This window comes from Kogia breviceps, chromosome X (genome assembly GCF_026419965.1).
Source record: "Kogia breviceps isolate mKogBre1 chromosome X, mKogBre1 haplotype 1, whole genome shotgun sequence".
NCBI classification, from domain to species: domain Eukaryota; kingdom Metazoa; phylum Chordata; class Mammalia; order Artiodactyla; family Physeteridae; genus Kogia; species Kogia breviceps.
The window spans coordinates 95420934-95437308 of record NC_081330.1 but is presented as its reverse complement, the minus strand read 5'-3'; the positions used below and the strand labels follow the sequence as shown (position 1 = coordinate 95437308).

Genomic DNA, 16375 nt, shown 5'->3' with positions numbered 1-16375 from the left:
TTATACCTCAATTAAAATAATAAGAAAGAAAGGGTGGGAAGTGAGAAATGGAATCATCAAACCAGCAGAGCACAAAAGGTGGCTAGTTGGAAGAGCCACGTAGGCACGTCCTCTGAGGAAAGGGAGCAGGCAGCTACAGCGTGGCCCCGTGAATGGAGCCAGTGTTCCGACTGCTTCCTAGGGGCGTCTGGGTGGAGTCGACCCAAGAGGGGAGGCCTGACTTGGTCTGAGTTCAGGGGTTGGCTCTACCGGGCCAGGGACTCCTCAGCCTCCAGAAACAAGTTATTGCATTGTCTTTCTGGGAAGACAGATAATTTGCTAAAAATTGCACGAGCTTTTGCCAACCCTATTCACAGCCTCTTAACCTTTTGGCAGCTGCTTCAGGAACGTCACAGAGCCAGTTGAGACAGTTTCCAGAATGTGACAGAGTGGGCGTTAATCCCACAGATTTGCTGCCAAACAGGAAGAAAAATGGCAACTTAAAAAAAAAAAAAAAAAAAAAAAAAAAAGGCAAGGACTTCCCTGGTGGCACAATGGTTAAGAATCCGCCTGCCAGTGCAGGGGACACGGGTTCGATCCCTGGTCCGGAAGGATCCCACGTGCCACGGAGCAACTAAGCCTGTGTGCCACAACTACTGAGCCTGCGCTCTAGAGCCCGTGAGCCACAGCTAGAGAAAAGCCCGCGTGCAGCAAAGAAGACCCAATGCAGCCAGGGGGGAAAAAAAAAGAAAGAAGAAAATGGTAAAGAAATAGTGGTTGGAGACCAAGACTGCTTTACTGAAGGGCCAGAGTGCCTCCCAAAGCTGCTGCCCAGTTCTGTGTTGGGAGTTTCCTCCTGTTCTCAGAGGGCCTCTCCCACCAACACCGTGGCCTCACTTGCTTCTTCTGTCTAAACTGAGCCGCTTTCTTCATGAGCAGAGTCGCTTGTCCCCTTTTACTCAGCCTAGAGTGGCCCCTGCTTCCCTTTCTTTCCTCCCATGGGTCCTAACATTGGGACGACAAGTTGGATTTCTCTTTCTCTCCCTCCGTCTTCAACATATAATTTTCATGCATCTATCCACGAAAAGCTCTATTCTGGATTACTCTTTGGTGTAACAGTAGCCCGAAATTATGCACGTGCAACCTTAACAAAAACTTTTTGATGTATAAATACCATCCCCCCTTTTCTGTGAGTACATGAAGGCAATATAAACTATGATTCCCCACACAACTCACGACTCTAAGAAGCAACGCACAACTCAAATGGAAACTGAGAGAAAGCAGGCTGTGGATTTAGCGCTGAAGCACATAAAACAAAAGGGATGGTCAATGTGAAAATTATTTTTTCCAACTTTCATTGGTAGTAACCCAGTTTCTGAAATTCTTCTGAAACTTTGTGTGGGTTTCTTTTTAGTTCCTGGGACTTAACTGGAAAATAAACATCAAAACAGCTTCAGATTTTTTTTCAATAAGGTTTTATCTCGTTTTTTTTTTTTTTTTTTTTTTTTTTTTAAAAAAGCAATCTTGGCGCTGCAAATGAAGTCCGTCTCAAAGTCAAGGCCAAGACTCAGAGACCTTGGTCAAGTCCTAGTTGGCCAGACTGTCTTGGGCATGGCTGGTCCCAGGCCACTGGGCATGCATGAGGGAGAAATCTCCGCTCTTTAAAAATGTCTGCATTTTTTCATAATAAAAAAATACATCTAGATGCCTTTTCTTTTATTCTTGGTCCATGTTAATGCTTTCAATTTTTCTATAATGAACACATATTTAATATTGTTATTAAAATATTTTTAAAGTTCGAAAAGAGTATTTATTAAATACGGAAAAATAGAAATGATTTTCGAAAGAATCCAAAGCCCCTTTATCTGTATCCAACCACTGTTAATATTTTGTTATCTTTACTTGCAGTCTTATTTCTGTGCAAAACTTTATTTACTGAAAAAGAAAAAGAAAGAAAAGAAATAAAAACAAAAAGCAGGAACAGAAAAACTCAACACGTATAGAACATTCTTTTCATCTGTTAGTTTCACTTAGCATTGGGGTCATGGCATATAACTTCTCTGTAAATGGCATTTTAATTTACTTGCATATATAATTAATTGTGTGGGTGCAACCCTAAATACATAGGCATTTCTCCACTCTTGGGAATTTAAATTATATACAGCTCTCTGCTATTTAAAATAATGGTGTGATTATAATTTCAATGCATAAGTCTTCTGTTTCTTCTATTTAAAGTCTTCTAGTGTTGCTTTAGAAAAAAATTTTTTGGCAAAGTTATAGACGTATATAGTTTGGAGAGTCATATAGTGCTGCAGGGATTGTTAAAAAACCAGCTGCCCCCCACCTTTTCCCCTCATTTGCCTTGTCAGATGGCTAACAATATCTTTTAGCTAATTCTTTTGTCTACTTACTACCACTTCTGTAAATAACAGGTTAGAATGCAGACTTCTTGATTTTTCTGTTGCAGGCATTATCTGTTGAATCTCCACTACGGAAGATACAGATTTGTTTTGCTTTATTTTTGTTCTTCCTAGCCCTCCCCTTCCATGCACACACTTCCCATACTCCCAATATGAATATATCATCATTCTGGCTAAGTCAATATGTAGTATTGTTAAAAGAAAAATTTCCACAGACAATGTGCTGATCTAGTAGGCTTTTATTCAATGATTCATGAATTATGGCAGCATCCAATCTAGCAGATAGGAAGGAACTCTGCAGAGCTGTACAAGGTGAGAGGTTTTTATGGACCAAAGTGAGCAGGGACAAGGAAGTCACCCTGGGCATTTGCTGATGGGTTATATGGTACCAAGGGAAGTGTTGGACCAGGTCAGGTATCTTGTGCAGAGCAGGCAAGCGCTGATTGGCTGACCTAGGCCTTCCTTTTCCGGGAGAGCCGAGCATAGAAGCTTGGTTAAATTTTGGCTTGCTGGCATGTGGCTTAGCATGAGTGACTCCATCTTGGGCCTAATCTGGTTACTTTAACAGTTTTGATTACCATGTCTATATAAATGCCATTCAAAGCTGAGCCATGTAGTATACAATGCTCACTTTTCCTTTCCTGCATAACTTTTTGTTTTCTCAGAAGTTCTTAATTGTGTTGTTAAGTCCTTTGCTTGGTTTTCTATGTATTCACTGTTAATTCAAATCCAGTGGTCTAAATCTTCTCTCAAAACATTCAGATGTATCAGGTTTGTACGAGTTGCATCTTCCCAAAGATATGGCTCTTGAAGCCTTCCGACCTGCTCCCCTGTGGACTATGCATCCCTATGCCTGGTGCACAGCTGTCTCCTGGGACCACCCTTTGCCATAATCCAGGGACCTCTTCTCCTTTCTCCCGTACTGGATCCCTTGTTTCCTATATCTCAGGTTTCCTTTATCTTGGTCTACCGTCCCCTTTTGGTAGAACACATCCTCCAATAGTTTCCTAAGACAGAGTGCTTGAAAAAGAAAACTTCTGAGATTTTGGGTGTCTAAGATTGGTAGTTTGAATAGATATAGAACTGACTGATAGTTTGGATAGAGACTTGAAGGTGGGAAATAGTTTTCTTTCAGAAATTGGAAGTCACTGTCTTCTGGCTTCTAATGTTGTTAAGAAATACAAGGCTGTTCTGACTCTTGACCCTTCATATGTGATCATCTGTCCCGCTCCCCAGCCTCCGGAAACTTGTAGGGTCTTTCCTTTGTCCCTAGAGCTCTGAACAGTCATCCATTGTAATGGGCACTCCAAAAGTTCTTCCAATGTAAACACTAATGTCCTTTCATTCTGGGAAATTTAATTTTGTTGTTGATGATTTTCTCCTGTGTGTGTGTGTGTGTGTGTCTGTCTGTCTGTGTATGTTTCTGTTTGTGTATCTGTGTGTGTGTCCATCTTTGTGTCTGTATCTGTGTTTGGGTATATGTGTCTGTGTCTCTGTATGTGCCTTTGTGTGTGTGCCTATGTCACTGTGTGGTGTCTGTGTGTCTGTCTATGTGTGTGTGTGTTCTCTTTGGAAGTCTTATTATTCGATAAGACCTCCTGAACTAATTCTGTAATTAAATTTTTTCTCTCATTTTTAGCCTGACTTTTTGTTTGACTTCCTGGGAATTTTTCCACTGGCCAAACCTGGGAAAATTTGGATCACCCAAATAAATGATAATAATAAATTATAATCATGAATAAAATAAGAATCTCCGAGTCCATATGTATTTATATAAATGTATTAATAAGTAAGTAGGAGGGAAGAAAAGGTTTTTTTACACTAGAATGCCAGCTAATAAATGTAAAAGGAATAATAAAATTTTAAAAATCACCATTTGGCAATCATCACAGTAATAATTGATTCAGGCAAGAATCATCAATGGATGCTAAAATTAGTGAGTGTGAGTTTGATGAATACAGGACATTTACATAGTCTCAAAGTATTTCCTCTCCAATTACAGAGTAAATGTACAGTGGAGAAATCTGGCAGACCTCACCTTAACCAAGTGAATGTCACCAAAAATGGGACAAGCTGACCTCATGTATCTTCTGATAGACTGCAATGAAGAGAGCACAGCATCACTTCTGAGGCATTCCTGCCCAAAATTAAAAAAACTAAACTGAGTCATGAGGGAACAACAGACAAATCCAGATTGATGGAAATTCTACAAAATAACCAGCCTTTCCTCTTTAAAGATGTCAAAGTGATGAAACACACAGGCTGAGAAACTGTTCCAGATTAAAGGAGACTAGAGACACATGCCAACTAAATGCAATATATGATCCACAATTGGTCCTGGGCCAGAAAAAAGTTTTTCTATGAAGGACATTATTGGAGAAATTGGCCAAATTTGAATAAGGCCTGTAGGTAGATAACAGTGTTGTATCAGTGTTAATCCCCTGATTTTCAGAATTGTGCTGTGGTTATGTAAACCTTTATTTTATTTTTAGGATATAAACTCTGAAGCATTTAGGGGCACATCTGCAATTTACTCTAAAAGGGTTCAGAAAAAAATGGAGGAGAGGGGTGGTGGGGGAGAGAGAGAGAGAGAGAGAGAGAGAGAGAGAGATGGAGAGGGAGAAAATGGTAAAGCAAGCACAGGAAAAAATTTAACACTTGGGAATGCGAATACAGGGTATTTGGGAGTTATTTGTACTTTTCTTTCAACTTTTCTGAAACGCTTAATGATTTTAAAATAGTATTAGAAAAAAATAGAAAGGAGTGAGGAACTAAAAAGATGACTGGATGCTCTGGACAGTCAGTGGGGTCTGCCAGCTGTGACCTTATATGGCGGGGGGGTGATGGTTGAGGGACTTCTGATGTTGGGATTTTTTAGCCTTTTCCCAGGAGGCTCACTCATCAGTTCTCCTGCCTTGGGGGGAAGTGCACAGCCACTGTGCATACATGCCCTTAATCCCCCAGTTTTCAGGGTAACCTGCTGCCCTAGTCTCTGTGCTGTCCCTGAAAACCCTTGGATTGACTTCCTCCAGGGAAGGAGCTTCCGATCTGTTGGATCTTGGAGGGCCATCACCTGACTGTGAAGGGTTGAAGGATGGGGGAAAACTGGCATCCAATTCCTTCTTAAAATAGCCTCACCCTTATTTCAGCCTTCTCCCTAATTTCTTGAGGGATCTAGAGCCATCATTTCCTCAACGTTTTGAGAGATTTTGTGATGTGCGTTGGGATGGTTCTCAGCATCCTTTGTTGCCAGCTTAGGATTCAGTTCTTTTGGTCCTGCTAAGTTATTTGCTTTCCAGCTTTCAAAATTTTGTTTCTATTTTCTCCTCTCTCATTTCCCCATGTGGTAGTTTATACCTATTAAAAATTCCACTTACTCTCATTTTAGTAGGGGTTACAAGTGTTCAATCCATGATTTTTAACAGTCAATCTGTGCATAAATCACTCTGCATTCTTGATTACTTCCTTTGAATAGCGTCCCAGAAGTGAAATTATTGGGTAGAGTGTAATCCTTTTTGAGGCTCTTGATGAACATTGCCAGATTGCTTTTCGATAGGATTATATTTTCACCAAGTTTCCATGATTTGCCTCTTTTCCTGAAATTTTGCCTGCCTTGGATAGGATTATTTTAAAAACACACACACACACAAATGTGTTATTTTGACGAGGGGAATATTGACTCACATTTGGCACAATTCACCCTAAAGAATGATTTTTTTCAGAGAGAAGCTCCAGGTAGGGGCATGAGGTGGGAAAGTTGGATTCAGCTAAATGGCTGGGGACAGGTCGGGGGGTGGGTTTCGGTGAGGGTGTGTGAAGTTGAAACTCTCTACATGAGGCACCATGGTTTGTATGTGGAAGGGAAGGAATCAGAAGTGAGTGTGCGAACCCCAAGTCTCTACTGCCTTCCAATGTGGTAGGGGTAACCCTGGTTCTAGTACAGGCATATTCACTCTGGCAAATTGAACAGTGGAAATGGTGCAGTGGTTCTTCTGCTCAATGATCATCACCCTGGAGTGAGCCCTAGATGGCAGACCTGAATCTTAATTTTATGTATTTATTTATTTTTATTTATTTTTTAAAGTTGAAGTCGAGGTGATTTACAATGCTGTCCCAATCACTTCCATACAGCAAAGTGACTGAGTTATACACATCTGAATCTTCCTTCTAATCCAACTCAGTTTCCATGTGTTTTTCTTAGTCAGGGCCATCTTGTCACACATATAATGCTTTTGTGTTTTGTTTTATGTCTTTCGTTTTATATAGCACAGCCCCAATATGCAAGCCAGCTTCTTTACCTGGTGCTGAACAATTTCTGCTTCAGGCACTCAGTTGCTTTTTTGGCTTTTTATTTTGGAATAATTTTAATTAATTAATTAATTAATTAAAATTAATTAATTAATTTATTTTTGGCTGCGTTGGGTCTTCGTTGCTGCACACGGGCTTTCTCTAGTTGTGGCAAGCAGGGGCTACTCTTTGTTGCGGAGTACGGGCTCTAGGGTGCGTGGGCTCAGTGACTGCAGCACACAGGCTCAGTAGTTGTGGCTCGCGGGCTCTAGAGCGCAGGCTCAGTAGCTGTGGTGCACGGGTTTTTAGTTGCTCTGCGGCATGTGGGATCTTCCCAGACCAGGGATTGAACCCGTGTCCCCTACATTGGCAGGTGGATTCTTAACCAGTGCGCCACCAGGGAAGTCCTGGAATAATTTTAGACTGACAAAAAGTTCCCAAATTGTATACAGAGTTCCTCTATCCAACTTCCCCTAACGTTAACATCTTACATAACCATAGTAAAATTGCTGCAGCTAAGAAGTTAACATTGATAAAATACTACGTACTGATCTAATAGACCTGATTGGAATTTCAACAGTTGTCCCACTGAGAAAGAGAAACGTGGACCACTGTAGCTGGGAAATGGCCTGGCATCGTCAGGTCTTCCTCTTGGTGTTGTTCAGAGCTGGCCTGGGCCTCACAGCTGGGCCTTTGTGTTCTCCTTGAACCTAAACAATTTCTCAGATCACTAACGTTAAACAAAGCCACTCTGTGACCACGATGAATCAAGACAAAAGAAGTCTACTAAGGTCTGAACACAAACAACACATGAACATTGTTGAAACAAAAACGACCAAACATCCCCGTATCCTGGCTACTGTGAGTGACTGCTGCTTTCCTAACTATGGCATTACCCTGCTCCATTCCTCCTGCTTTATAGATAAGATCTTTTGAGATGTGCAATCATGGATTTACCCCTCTTCCTGATAGCATTCAATCTAGAGCAAAGCCCTGCTTCCTTGAACCCTCCCCCAAATCACCTAAAGAGCCCCAATCTCCTACGAAGTCCTTTCTAACCCCTTCTTATTGAGACACCTCATGTTACTCCATGATGTGCGCTCTCCCTTGTTTTGATGAGCAATAACTCCATCTTGTCCAACTACAGCAGTGTTGCTGGTGAGTTTGGGCTGGTGGGTATCGGCACCACTGATATCCTTTTCCTGCTCCAGGATCCAACTGAAGACCCCACGTTGTATGTAGTTCTCATGTCTCCTTAGTCTCCTCCAATCTGTGACAATTCCTTAGTCTTTCTTGGTCTCTCATGGCTAGTGCTAGGTTGTCCCTCAATATGTCTGATGTTATCTCATGATTCAATTGAGGTTTTGCCTTTGGGGCAAGAATACCACCAAAGTGATGCAGTGCCCTTCTCATTGCATCATATCAGAGGGTACCTGATGTCTATGTGACTTATGACTAGTGACGTTGACCTTGATCACTTGGTAGAAGTTGTGTCTGCCAGGTGTCTTCAGCATAAATTTACTATTTTTCCCCTTTGTAATTATGAGTGCGTTGTGGTGAGATAACTTTGAGACGATGCAAACATCCTGCTTCTCATACTATGATCTACTAGTTTTAGCCTCACTGGTGATACCTGCCTGCAAGAATTATTACTGTGGTGTTTGCCAAGTGGTGATTTTTCCATTCCCATCATTTCTTCTACATTTATTAATTAGAATTCTACCATAAGGAAGAGCGCTTGCCTCCTCCATTTATTTACTTATCTGTTTATTTATTTATATCAGTATGGTCTCATAAGAATTGATTTTATTCTATGTGTTATTACTATCATTATTTATTTGATATACAAATTGTCCCAAATTTGCCTCCTGGGAGTCCCTTCATTTCTGGCAACACAAGAGTATTCCAGGCTCATCTTGTACTTTCCCTGTCTAGTCTTGGAATCAGCTATTTCTCCAAAGAGCTCTGATTTCTTTTACTGAAGAAACCAAGACCCAGGCACTAGGTACTGGGGTGTCACTGCTTATAGACCCTCTCAGAGACGGAGCTAAGAAATGTAATTCTGTACACTCACATCTTAGTGATGTGAGCAGTGGGATGGAAACATGCATCTGGATGAGTTGATGAGTGCCAAGACTGACTAAGTCCACCAGTGTGTACCCGGACAAACTTCTCTTTTGAGCACGAAGTGCTATTTGGGCATTTTGCCAATTGGTTCTGATGTCTATCTTTCATTGAGGACCGTTTGTGAGCACTGACTGCTGTTTGGGCATTGTGCATATATATGAGAAATCCTTAGAGAGTGTCATACAGAGTGAAGTAAGTCAGAAAGAGAAAAGCAAATATCGTATAATAACGCATATATGTGGAATCTAGAAAAATGGTATAGATGATCTTAGTTGCAAAGCAGAAATAGAGACACAGACGTAGAGGACAAATGTATGGATACCAAGGGGGGGAAGGGGTGGTGTGGGAGGAATTGGGAGACTGGGATTGACACATATACATTATTGGTACCATGTATAAAATAGACAACTGAGCGGAACATGCTGTATAGCACAGGGAACTCACCTAGTGCCCTGTGGTAACCTAAATGAGAGGGAAGTCCAAAAGGGAGGGGATATCTGTATGTGTATAGCTGAATCATTTTGCTGTACAGTAGAAACTAACACCGCGTTGTAAAGCAGCTATACTCCAATAAAAATTAAAAACAAAAAAAAGAAAGCCTGAGTTCATAGTGATACCTCCAGTTCCAGTCTAACATCAGACTTCAAAATTGGAAGGAACACAAAATTCCCTCTTTCTTGACTTGTAACTCCTTTCTCGAGCCGTGAGAAGCCCGTCTCTCACCATCCATAACATATTCACTTACTTGCTCAAAACTTAAAGTAGTTTCGGAATTGCTAACCCAGATCCTCATGAGAAAAATATTTACTAACTAGAGCACAGATTTTGTGGATGGTTCTTTTTTTCCTCTCTCTTTTTAAATTGAGGTAAAATTCACATACCATAAAATTAACCATTTTAAAGTGTGCGTACACTTCTTGTTGTTGTTCGTCTTATACTATGTAGTCAAAAGGCTTAGTTTCCAAGTTACTTAAGTTAGTTCCTCTGTGTAGTTGTTTTATTCATTTGTGATACAGTTGGGTCCGTCTGTTACTCTTTGTATTTCATTTTAGTTCAACCCACCTCCTGGTTGATCTTAACTATTTATTTGTGGGTTGTGTGAGGTACTCCCATGGTTCTAAGAGTCAGAGTTATACAAAAAGGCATGCTCAGAAAAGTTTCACTCCCTCCTCATATCCCTGCTGCCCCACTCCCATTCCTCTCTTCTTTCCACCACATTGACACCCACCCCCTGTAGGGAACCAATCTCATTAGCTTCTGGTTTATTCTTTAGATCTATGTATCTATATACCCACACATGCATATACACACACATACGTATGTGTGTATGTGTGTGTGTGTGTATATCATTTTTTTGCATCACAGGTGAACGGATACATAAGCGTTGTCTTATATCTTCTTCTTTCTTACATGAAAGGTAGCATCCTATAAATACCCTTGTGCACTTTTTTGTTTTTCCTCACGTCATACTATATCTTGCAAATCATCCCATGTCAGTTCCTAGAGACCTTCCTTATTCATTTGTAGAACTGCATAGCACTCCTTTGTGTGGATGTACTGCAGTTTATTCAACCACTCTCGCATGTATGGGCACTGAAGTTGTTTTCTCTATTTGCAATGACAAACAACGTTGCAGTCAATAACTTTGACGTACAAATTTTGGTGAGAGGGTCTGGCACAGGATCTGAAAGCAGACGAGTCTGCTTCCAGAGCCGCTGCTCTCTCTGCGCTGCCACGGGCAGCTCAGGCCTGAGACGATGCCCTGCTCACCCTAGTGGGCTGGGGGTGCTTCCTCTCCTTGTCTGCTTCTACAAAGAGCTCCAATGGGCGGGCCACTGGTTGCTCAGCTCCCCTTTGCTGGCCTATTCCTCTAATGTGCCTTCTCAGAGGGTCATCACATCTGCAAATTCAGGGTCCTCAGCCTGGGTGTTGGCCATCCCGCACAGCCCGCAGATGCAATCGGTTTTTTAAAAATGACATAAAGAGCTGCAGACCGATCTGACTATACTTGTGTGCACGGGAGCTCAGCTGTGCCAATATATGTGAGCAACAGGCCTGAAGTGGGCAGGAAAGCCACATCACCACGCACAGGCAGTGAGCTGTGAGCTTTCAATGGGCCAAGAGGGATACTTGAACCTCTTGGATACTAAGCACGGGTGGACTTCCCAAGGATCCCAATGTTACCTGCTCAAGGAGGATTCCCTCCTGAGCCTGGTGGAGACCTAGGCTGTGGAGGCGAGTGTAGTGGCTTCCCGGCTGCCATTCATGATCAACCTAGAGTCTGGAGAGCGGGAGGGAAGAAAAATGGCCCCAGTCAGACTGTCCGGCAGCCTGCGGCATCCTGGTGGTTCCTTTGGTCTAGAGCAGAGCCTTGGGGCAGAGATCAGCGTCCCTCCGGAGACGCTGCAGCACTCACCTTGGCTGTGTGAGGAGCCCTTTCTGCCAGGAAACCCTCTGTTCTTGCCCTACATTTACCATTAAATATAGAACGCCCGTATGTGCCAGGCTCTTGAGAAACAGTATTACTTAAATAGGGTAAAAACCCTGCAAGGGTAAATCTTTTTCTCATCTTTTCATGAGTGAGGAAAGAGAGACTCAGAGAGGTTAAGCAGCTTGCCCAAGGTTACACAGTAACGAGCAGAGTCATGATTTGAAGCCAGGTGTGTCTGATTCCAGGGCTCTAGACCTTTGCAAAATGAATACAAATCCAACAAAGTATTTATTTTAGCTCTAGAGGAAATATTCAGGCTCATGCAATCACATATAGGCAGAAGTTAGATGCTACAGGGGAGGACTAGGAAAGCAGGAGACCTAAAAATTGTCACTTTGAGCAAATCGCTTGCATCAGTTTCCTTGTTTGAAAAGCAGGACTTGCCCGCAGGGCTGTGGGGACGCCGAGCTGATAGCTGAAGCCAATGGAGTCTGTTCTCCTATGTCAGTTCCTTTGCCATGATGGTTATTAAATATTTTATATCACCTCTGGCTCCACAGCTACTCCCCTTGGTTGTGGAGATCAAGTGAGACCCCAGTAAACCCCAAGAACCCTCTACACAGAGGTTAATTAGTATTCGCAGGCACCCAGGGCTGGCTTCGTGGGTATCAACATACAGTCGTATGGGGCCTGCACTTAGGTTAACACTCTGCTGGCCCCATGTTGCAATTCTCAGTGACAGGAGGCCCCATGTTTTCATTTTGCAGGGGGTCCCACAAATTATGCAGCCGGTCCTGCAGGCAAAAAGACAGTGGCTGGCAAAACACAGAAAAAAATAATGCCTCCAATCAGATTCCAGGGGGCTGAGAACATAGTACGATGATTTTGTTCTGGCTAGGTCTCTTGAGTGTTGACTCACTTGTCTCCTGGCTGTTGAGGGGAAAGAGCTGTTCTCGAGGACGTGGCTGCGACTTGTATATGTTCAGCATGGTGTCTTTGTCCGTTTGGGCTGCTATAACAATACCACAGACTGGGTGGCTTATAAGCAGCAATTATTTTTCACAGTTCCAGTGGTTAGGAAGTCCAAAATCATGGGGCTGGCAGACTCAGTGTCTGGTGAGAGCAAGCTTCTTGGTTCATAGCCAGGACCTTCTTGCTGTGTCCTCACATGGTGGAAGGAGTGAGCAAGCTGTCTGGGGTCTCTTTTATGAGGGCATTCATGAGGGCTCCACCCCCATAACCTCCAAATGCCATCACATTGGGGGTTAAGATCTCAACCTATGAATTTTTGCGGGGGACACACACAAAAAATCAGTCTAGAGCACATGGTGTATGAAGAGCACAGAACAAAAAGGATTGAAGAACATAGTCATTATTCTCAGCAAGAATATTTTCTGAGCACGTGGTCTGTGCCTAGCCCTGTGCTGGTTGCTACAGGGAATACAAAGAGCTCTGTGCCACTAGCATCTTCAGGGAGCTCCCAGCTGGATGGGGAGGAGGAGCTCAGATCTCTCTGGAATACCCTTGAGGTTAGCCTCAAACGGGTGCGGGCCTGGGGTTCAGGGGTACAGAGGTAGGATTCAGAAAAGGCTTGCTGGGAGCTGGGCTGTCAGGAAAAGCTTTGGGTCAAGGTAGGACTCAGGGTCTTAAATGATGCCCAGGACTTAGTCAGTGGAAGAACGGAACCGTCCAAGCCCCAGCCCTGGTGATGGACGCATAACACACTCCCTCCTGGTGGGTCTGGCTTTTGAATCCATCACAATAGACTGGAGCTGCAGAGCATTGCAAGTTGGGTTCTCGGGAAGCAGACACTAAGAGTCCGGGGTATGTGTTTGTTTCCTGTGGCTGCTATAACAAATGACTCCACAGTGAGGGCTTAAAACAATAGAAATGTATCCTCTCCGAGTTCCGAAGGCCAGAAGTCTAAGATCAGTTTCACTGGGCTAAAAAAGCAAGGTGTTGGGAAGGGTGGTCAATCCTAGCTCTCCAGACCAAGCCAGGAAGCAACTGTCTCAAAGACTCTCAGGCAGCCCAAGCCTGCCCTCCCAGAAGCTCGGCCTGGCATCCTCACTGCTACGGTTGCCCCAGAGGTAGTGTCTGGAGCAGTCAAAAGGGAACTCCCAACCGCACTGCAGTGTACCACCAAACAGGACTTTTCTTGGCTACTCTTTAAATGTGAGTGAAGGGACCAGAATTGGGCAGGACAGAGGCTGAAGGGGAAGGCAAGAGGAGCCTTGACTGGTAGCAGGAGTTCTGGAACTATCCCAGCAAGTCACTCTTCCTCCCTGGGCCTCAGTTTCCCCGTCTGCAGCGTGAAGCCTTATTAAGCCAGGCATTCTGACCTTAAAGGTGGTGATTCAGAGGTAGAAAAGAGGAAGCCGACTGAGAGGTCCCTGAGGGGTGGAGGGCTGGCAGGGAGGCTGGGCAAAGGTCCAAGGAAGCCCCACTAATGTTTGAGGGGCCCGGGCAGGAGTATACACGGAGACCCACATACCACGTGGCTAAACATTTTAAAGATATAAAGCAAACTGCTGAATAAAATACTTTCCGTTGGCTGACCTTGAAAAAATATTTTTAGAATGACCTGTGAGGCCAAGTTTGAATGAAAATTCTCAGACTCCTTAGAGCCCTGCCCTGGAGGCCACGGTGCGGAGAGAGCTGGCCCTGGTCCCCGGCTGTGGCTACAATGAGAATCTTCTAACTCACAGACCTTCTGCTCCAGGGAGCAGAGCTGGCTAAGTGCCCTGCGCTGTGCTTTGAAATCCATCTTTGCGGTTGGGCTGAGGCCATGCTTCCCACGGGCTGTTCCCTGCCACTGGAATATAAGGGCTCTCCATTCTTGCGAAGCTCCTCTGATGTCTGGCTTTGCCTCGAGGACACCCTGACGGTCTCGCTGAACCTTCTTTCGGTTGCCCGGATGGCAGCCTGGGATGCCCCAACCTGACCTTCTTGCCCTCACTTGGGGGAGGGAGGGGTCAACCTTACAGCCCGGCCTGATGGCTCTCCCAGCCTTTCCTGCCCCCCAGGCATCTTCCTTCATATTGATACAATCCTTGCCCATTTCATCATGTCTTGACACCTGGTTCTCAGAGGACCTGGACAAACACATTGGCCCCCAGCCTAGCCCTCTTCTCTTCTTACCCCTGGCTCCTTCCCACACCAGGAAGTGCCTCTGTGGACACTTCTGGGACAGAAGGGCCTCTGTCCGTGTGTCCCCTTGTCCTGCAGTCTCCTCACCCTGTGGCAGTGCGGGGAGCATGGCAGGAGGGCTAGGGCAGGGGTACAGTCTTCCCTCCGTGCCAGCCTTGTGACCTCCACGGCTCCGTCACATTTGCCCTGGCCGTGCATGCTTCTGGAACATTCTTTGTAACCACCTGGGCTGGGGGGAGGGAGCACGTGTCCCTGGCCCTTCACATCCCTGTGTTTTTGCACTAACTCAAGAGTCTGGTGGAGAAGAGAGGAAAACGAGGCTCAAAGAGGCTGAATGAGTGTCCACACCTGGTTCTTCCGATGCCCACCCTTGGGCTCTTCCACGATGACCCAGCCAGCGGGCGCAATCATGCCACCCGATGGCATGACTGCCCTCTGATGGTTGGCATGTTCCTTTCTCCCTGGGAAACAAAGGTACCTTTCTCCCAGTGTCTAAAAGGGAGCAGCTTCTTTCAACCGTGCAGCAAGCGAGCGGGCAGCGGAAGTTCCAAGGATGTGGTCCCCGGAGGCCTGCAAGGCTCCAGCCCCTCAGAACTTATCATTATACTTGCAGTCTGGGTAGCGGTAGGCAAATCTGGGGTCACAGGTTCTCAGGGGCCTCAAGATGTCCTTCAGCCGGCTGGCGGCTTGGAGGACCTCGGGGTCTGGCCGGGTTCCCTCCCCACAGCGAGCGAGCTCGGCGTCTATCTCCTCCTGCACCGCGGACGGGAACTTGGCCTGGAGAAGTGGGGGCAGCACCTGGCCACACACCAGCACCAGGCTCTGCTTCTCAGGGATGGTGTCGCAGGAGGGCAGCTCGGTCTGGCAGCCAGAGACCAGGCAGCTGAAGATGTCTTTATTCTCTCCTGCCCTGGAGGCCGCTTGGCTGCCTACAAGAGACATGGAAGACATCACACACCCTACAACCTGTTCTCCTTGCGGGGAGGCATCACTAATGAGAATTGCTGGGCAAAGTGGTTCAGACTCCTAGCATCTCCTGTCACCAGGAGATTTAGGGCTCAGGGACATGATGGCCCCCGTTGAGACCCTGGGGGGAACTCTCTCGGCTACAATAAGGTGAGGCCGGGGACTTCCCTGGCGGTCCAGTGGTTAAAAGACTCCACACTTCCGCTGCAGGGGGCACGGATTTGATCCCTCGTCGGGGAACTAAGATCCTGCATGCCACGTGGCATGCCCAAAAAACAAAAAACAAAAAACAAACAAACAAAAAAAAAGATGAGGCCTGGGGATGGAAAACGCACTTCTTCCTACCAGAACTTGGGCTTCTAATGGTAAGGCTCCCATGCATATCGTGATTATCCTATTATTATGACTGAATTAGGGAACTCAGGAAATTCCTAGGTCCAGTTTCATGTGCCCTCTTTAAATACAAAGTTGGGAGAAAGAACAGCTAATCCAGAATATGCCTTCAACGGGTTGTAGTGGGAGTGATATTCAGTGTGGTTCACATATTCCGAATATTCTGGAATCAGCCCCACTTCTTCTCATTTGATTCTCTTCATTTTTTTTTTTTTTTTTTTGCGGTACGCGGGCCTCTCACTGTTGTGGCCTCTCCCGTTGCAGAGCACAGGCTCCGGACGCGCAGGCTCAGCGGCCATGGCTCACGGGCCCAGCCGCTCCGCGGCACGTGGGATCTTCCCGGACCGGGGCACGAACCCGTGTCCCCTGCATCGGCAGGCGGACTCTCAACCACTGCACCACCAGGGAAGCCCTGATTCTTCTTAATAAAGGCAAATTAGGAAATGAGTAAGTGTGGTTTAATTGGTCTATCTTTGTAGGCCTTCTCATATAAACAAAATCAGAAATTGGAAATTAAAATCCTCTGTCCTACTATTGGGCTCAGAATATCTAGTCACCATTACAGACTGCGATGTTCAAAGGGTTCTAGAACCCTGGATAAGCCTGTGCACATCATCAAAAA

The 16375-nt window shown here is 45.0% G+C and overlaps 1 protein-coding gene across 1 annotated transcript in view; it reads right to left on the bottom strand.

Annotated features, from left to right (window-relative positions):
- Positions 1–11513: 11513 nt before the first annotated feature.
- The window catches only part of DIPK2B (divergent protein kinase domain 2B), a 51710-nt gene continuing 46848 nt past the window's right edge, over positions 11514–16375 (bottom strand). Inside the window, exon 5 of the mRNA XM_059050601.2 lies at positions 11514–15323. Coding sequence (XP_058906584.1) covers positions 14983–15323 — 341 coding nt within the window. The 3' untranslated portion in view covers positions 11514–14982. The remainder of the gene's footprint in view (positions 15324–16375) is intronic.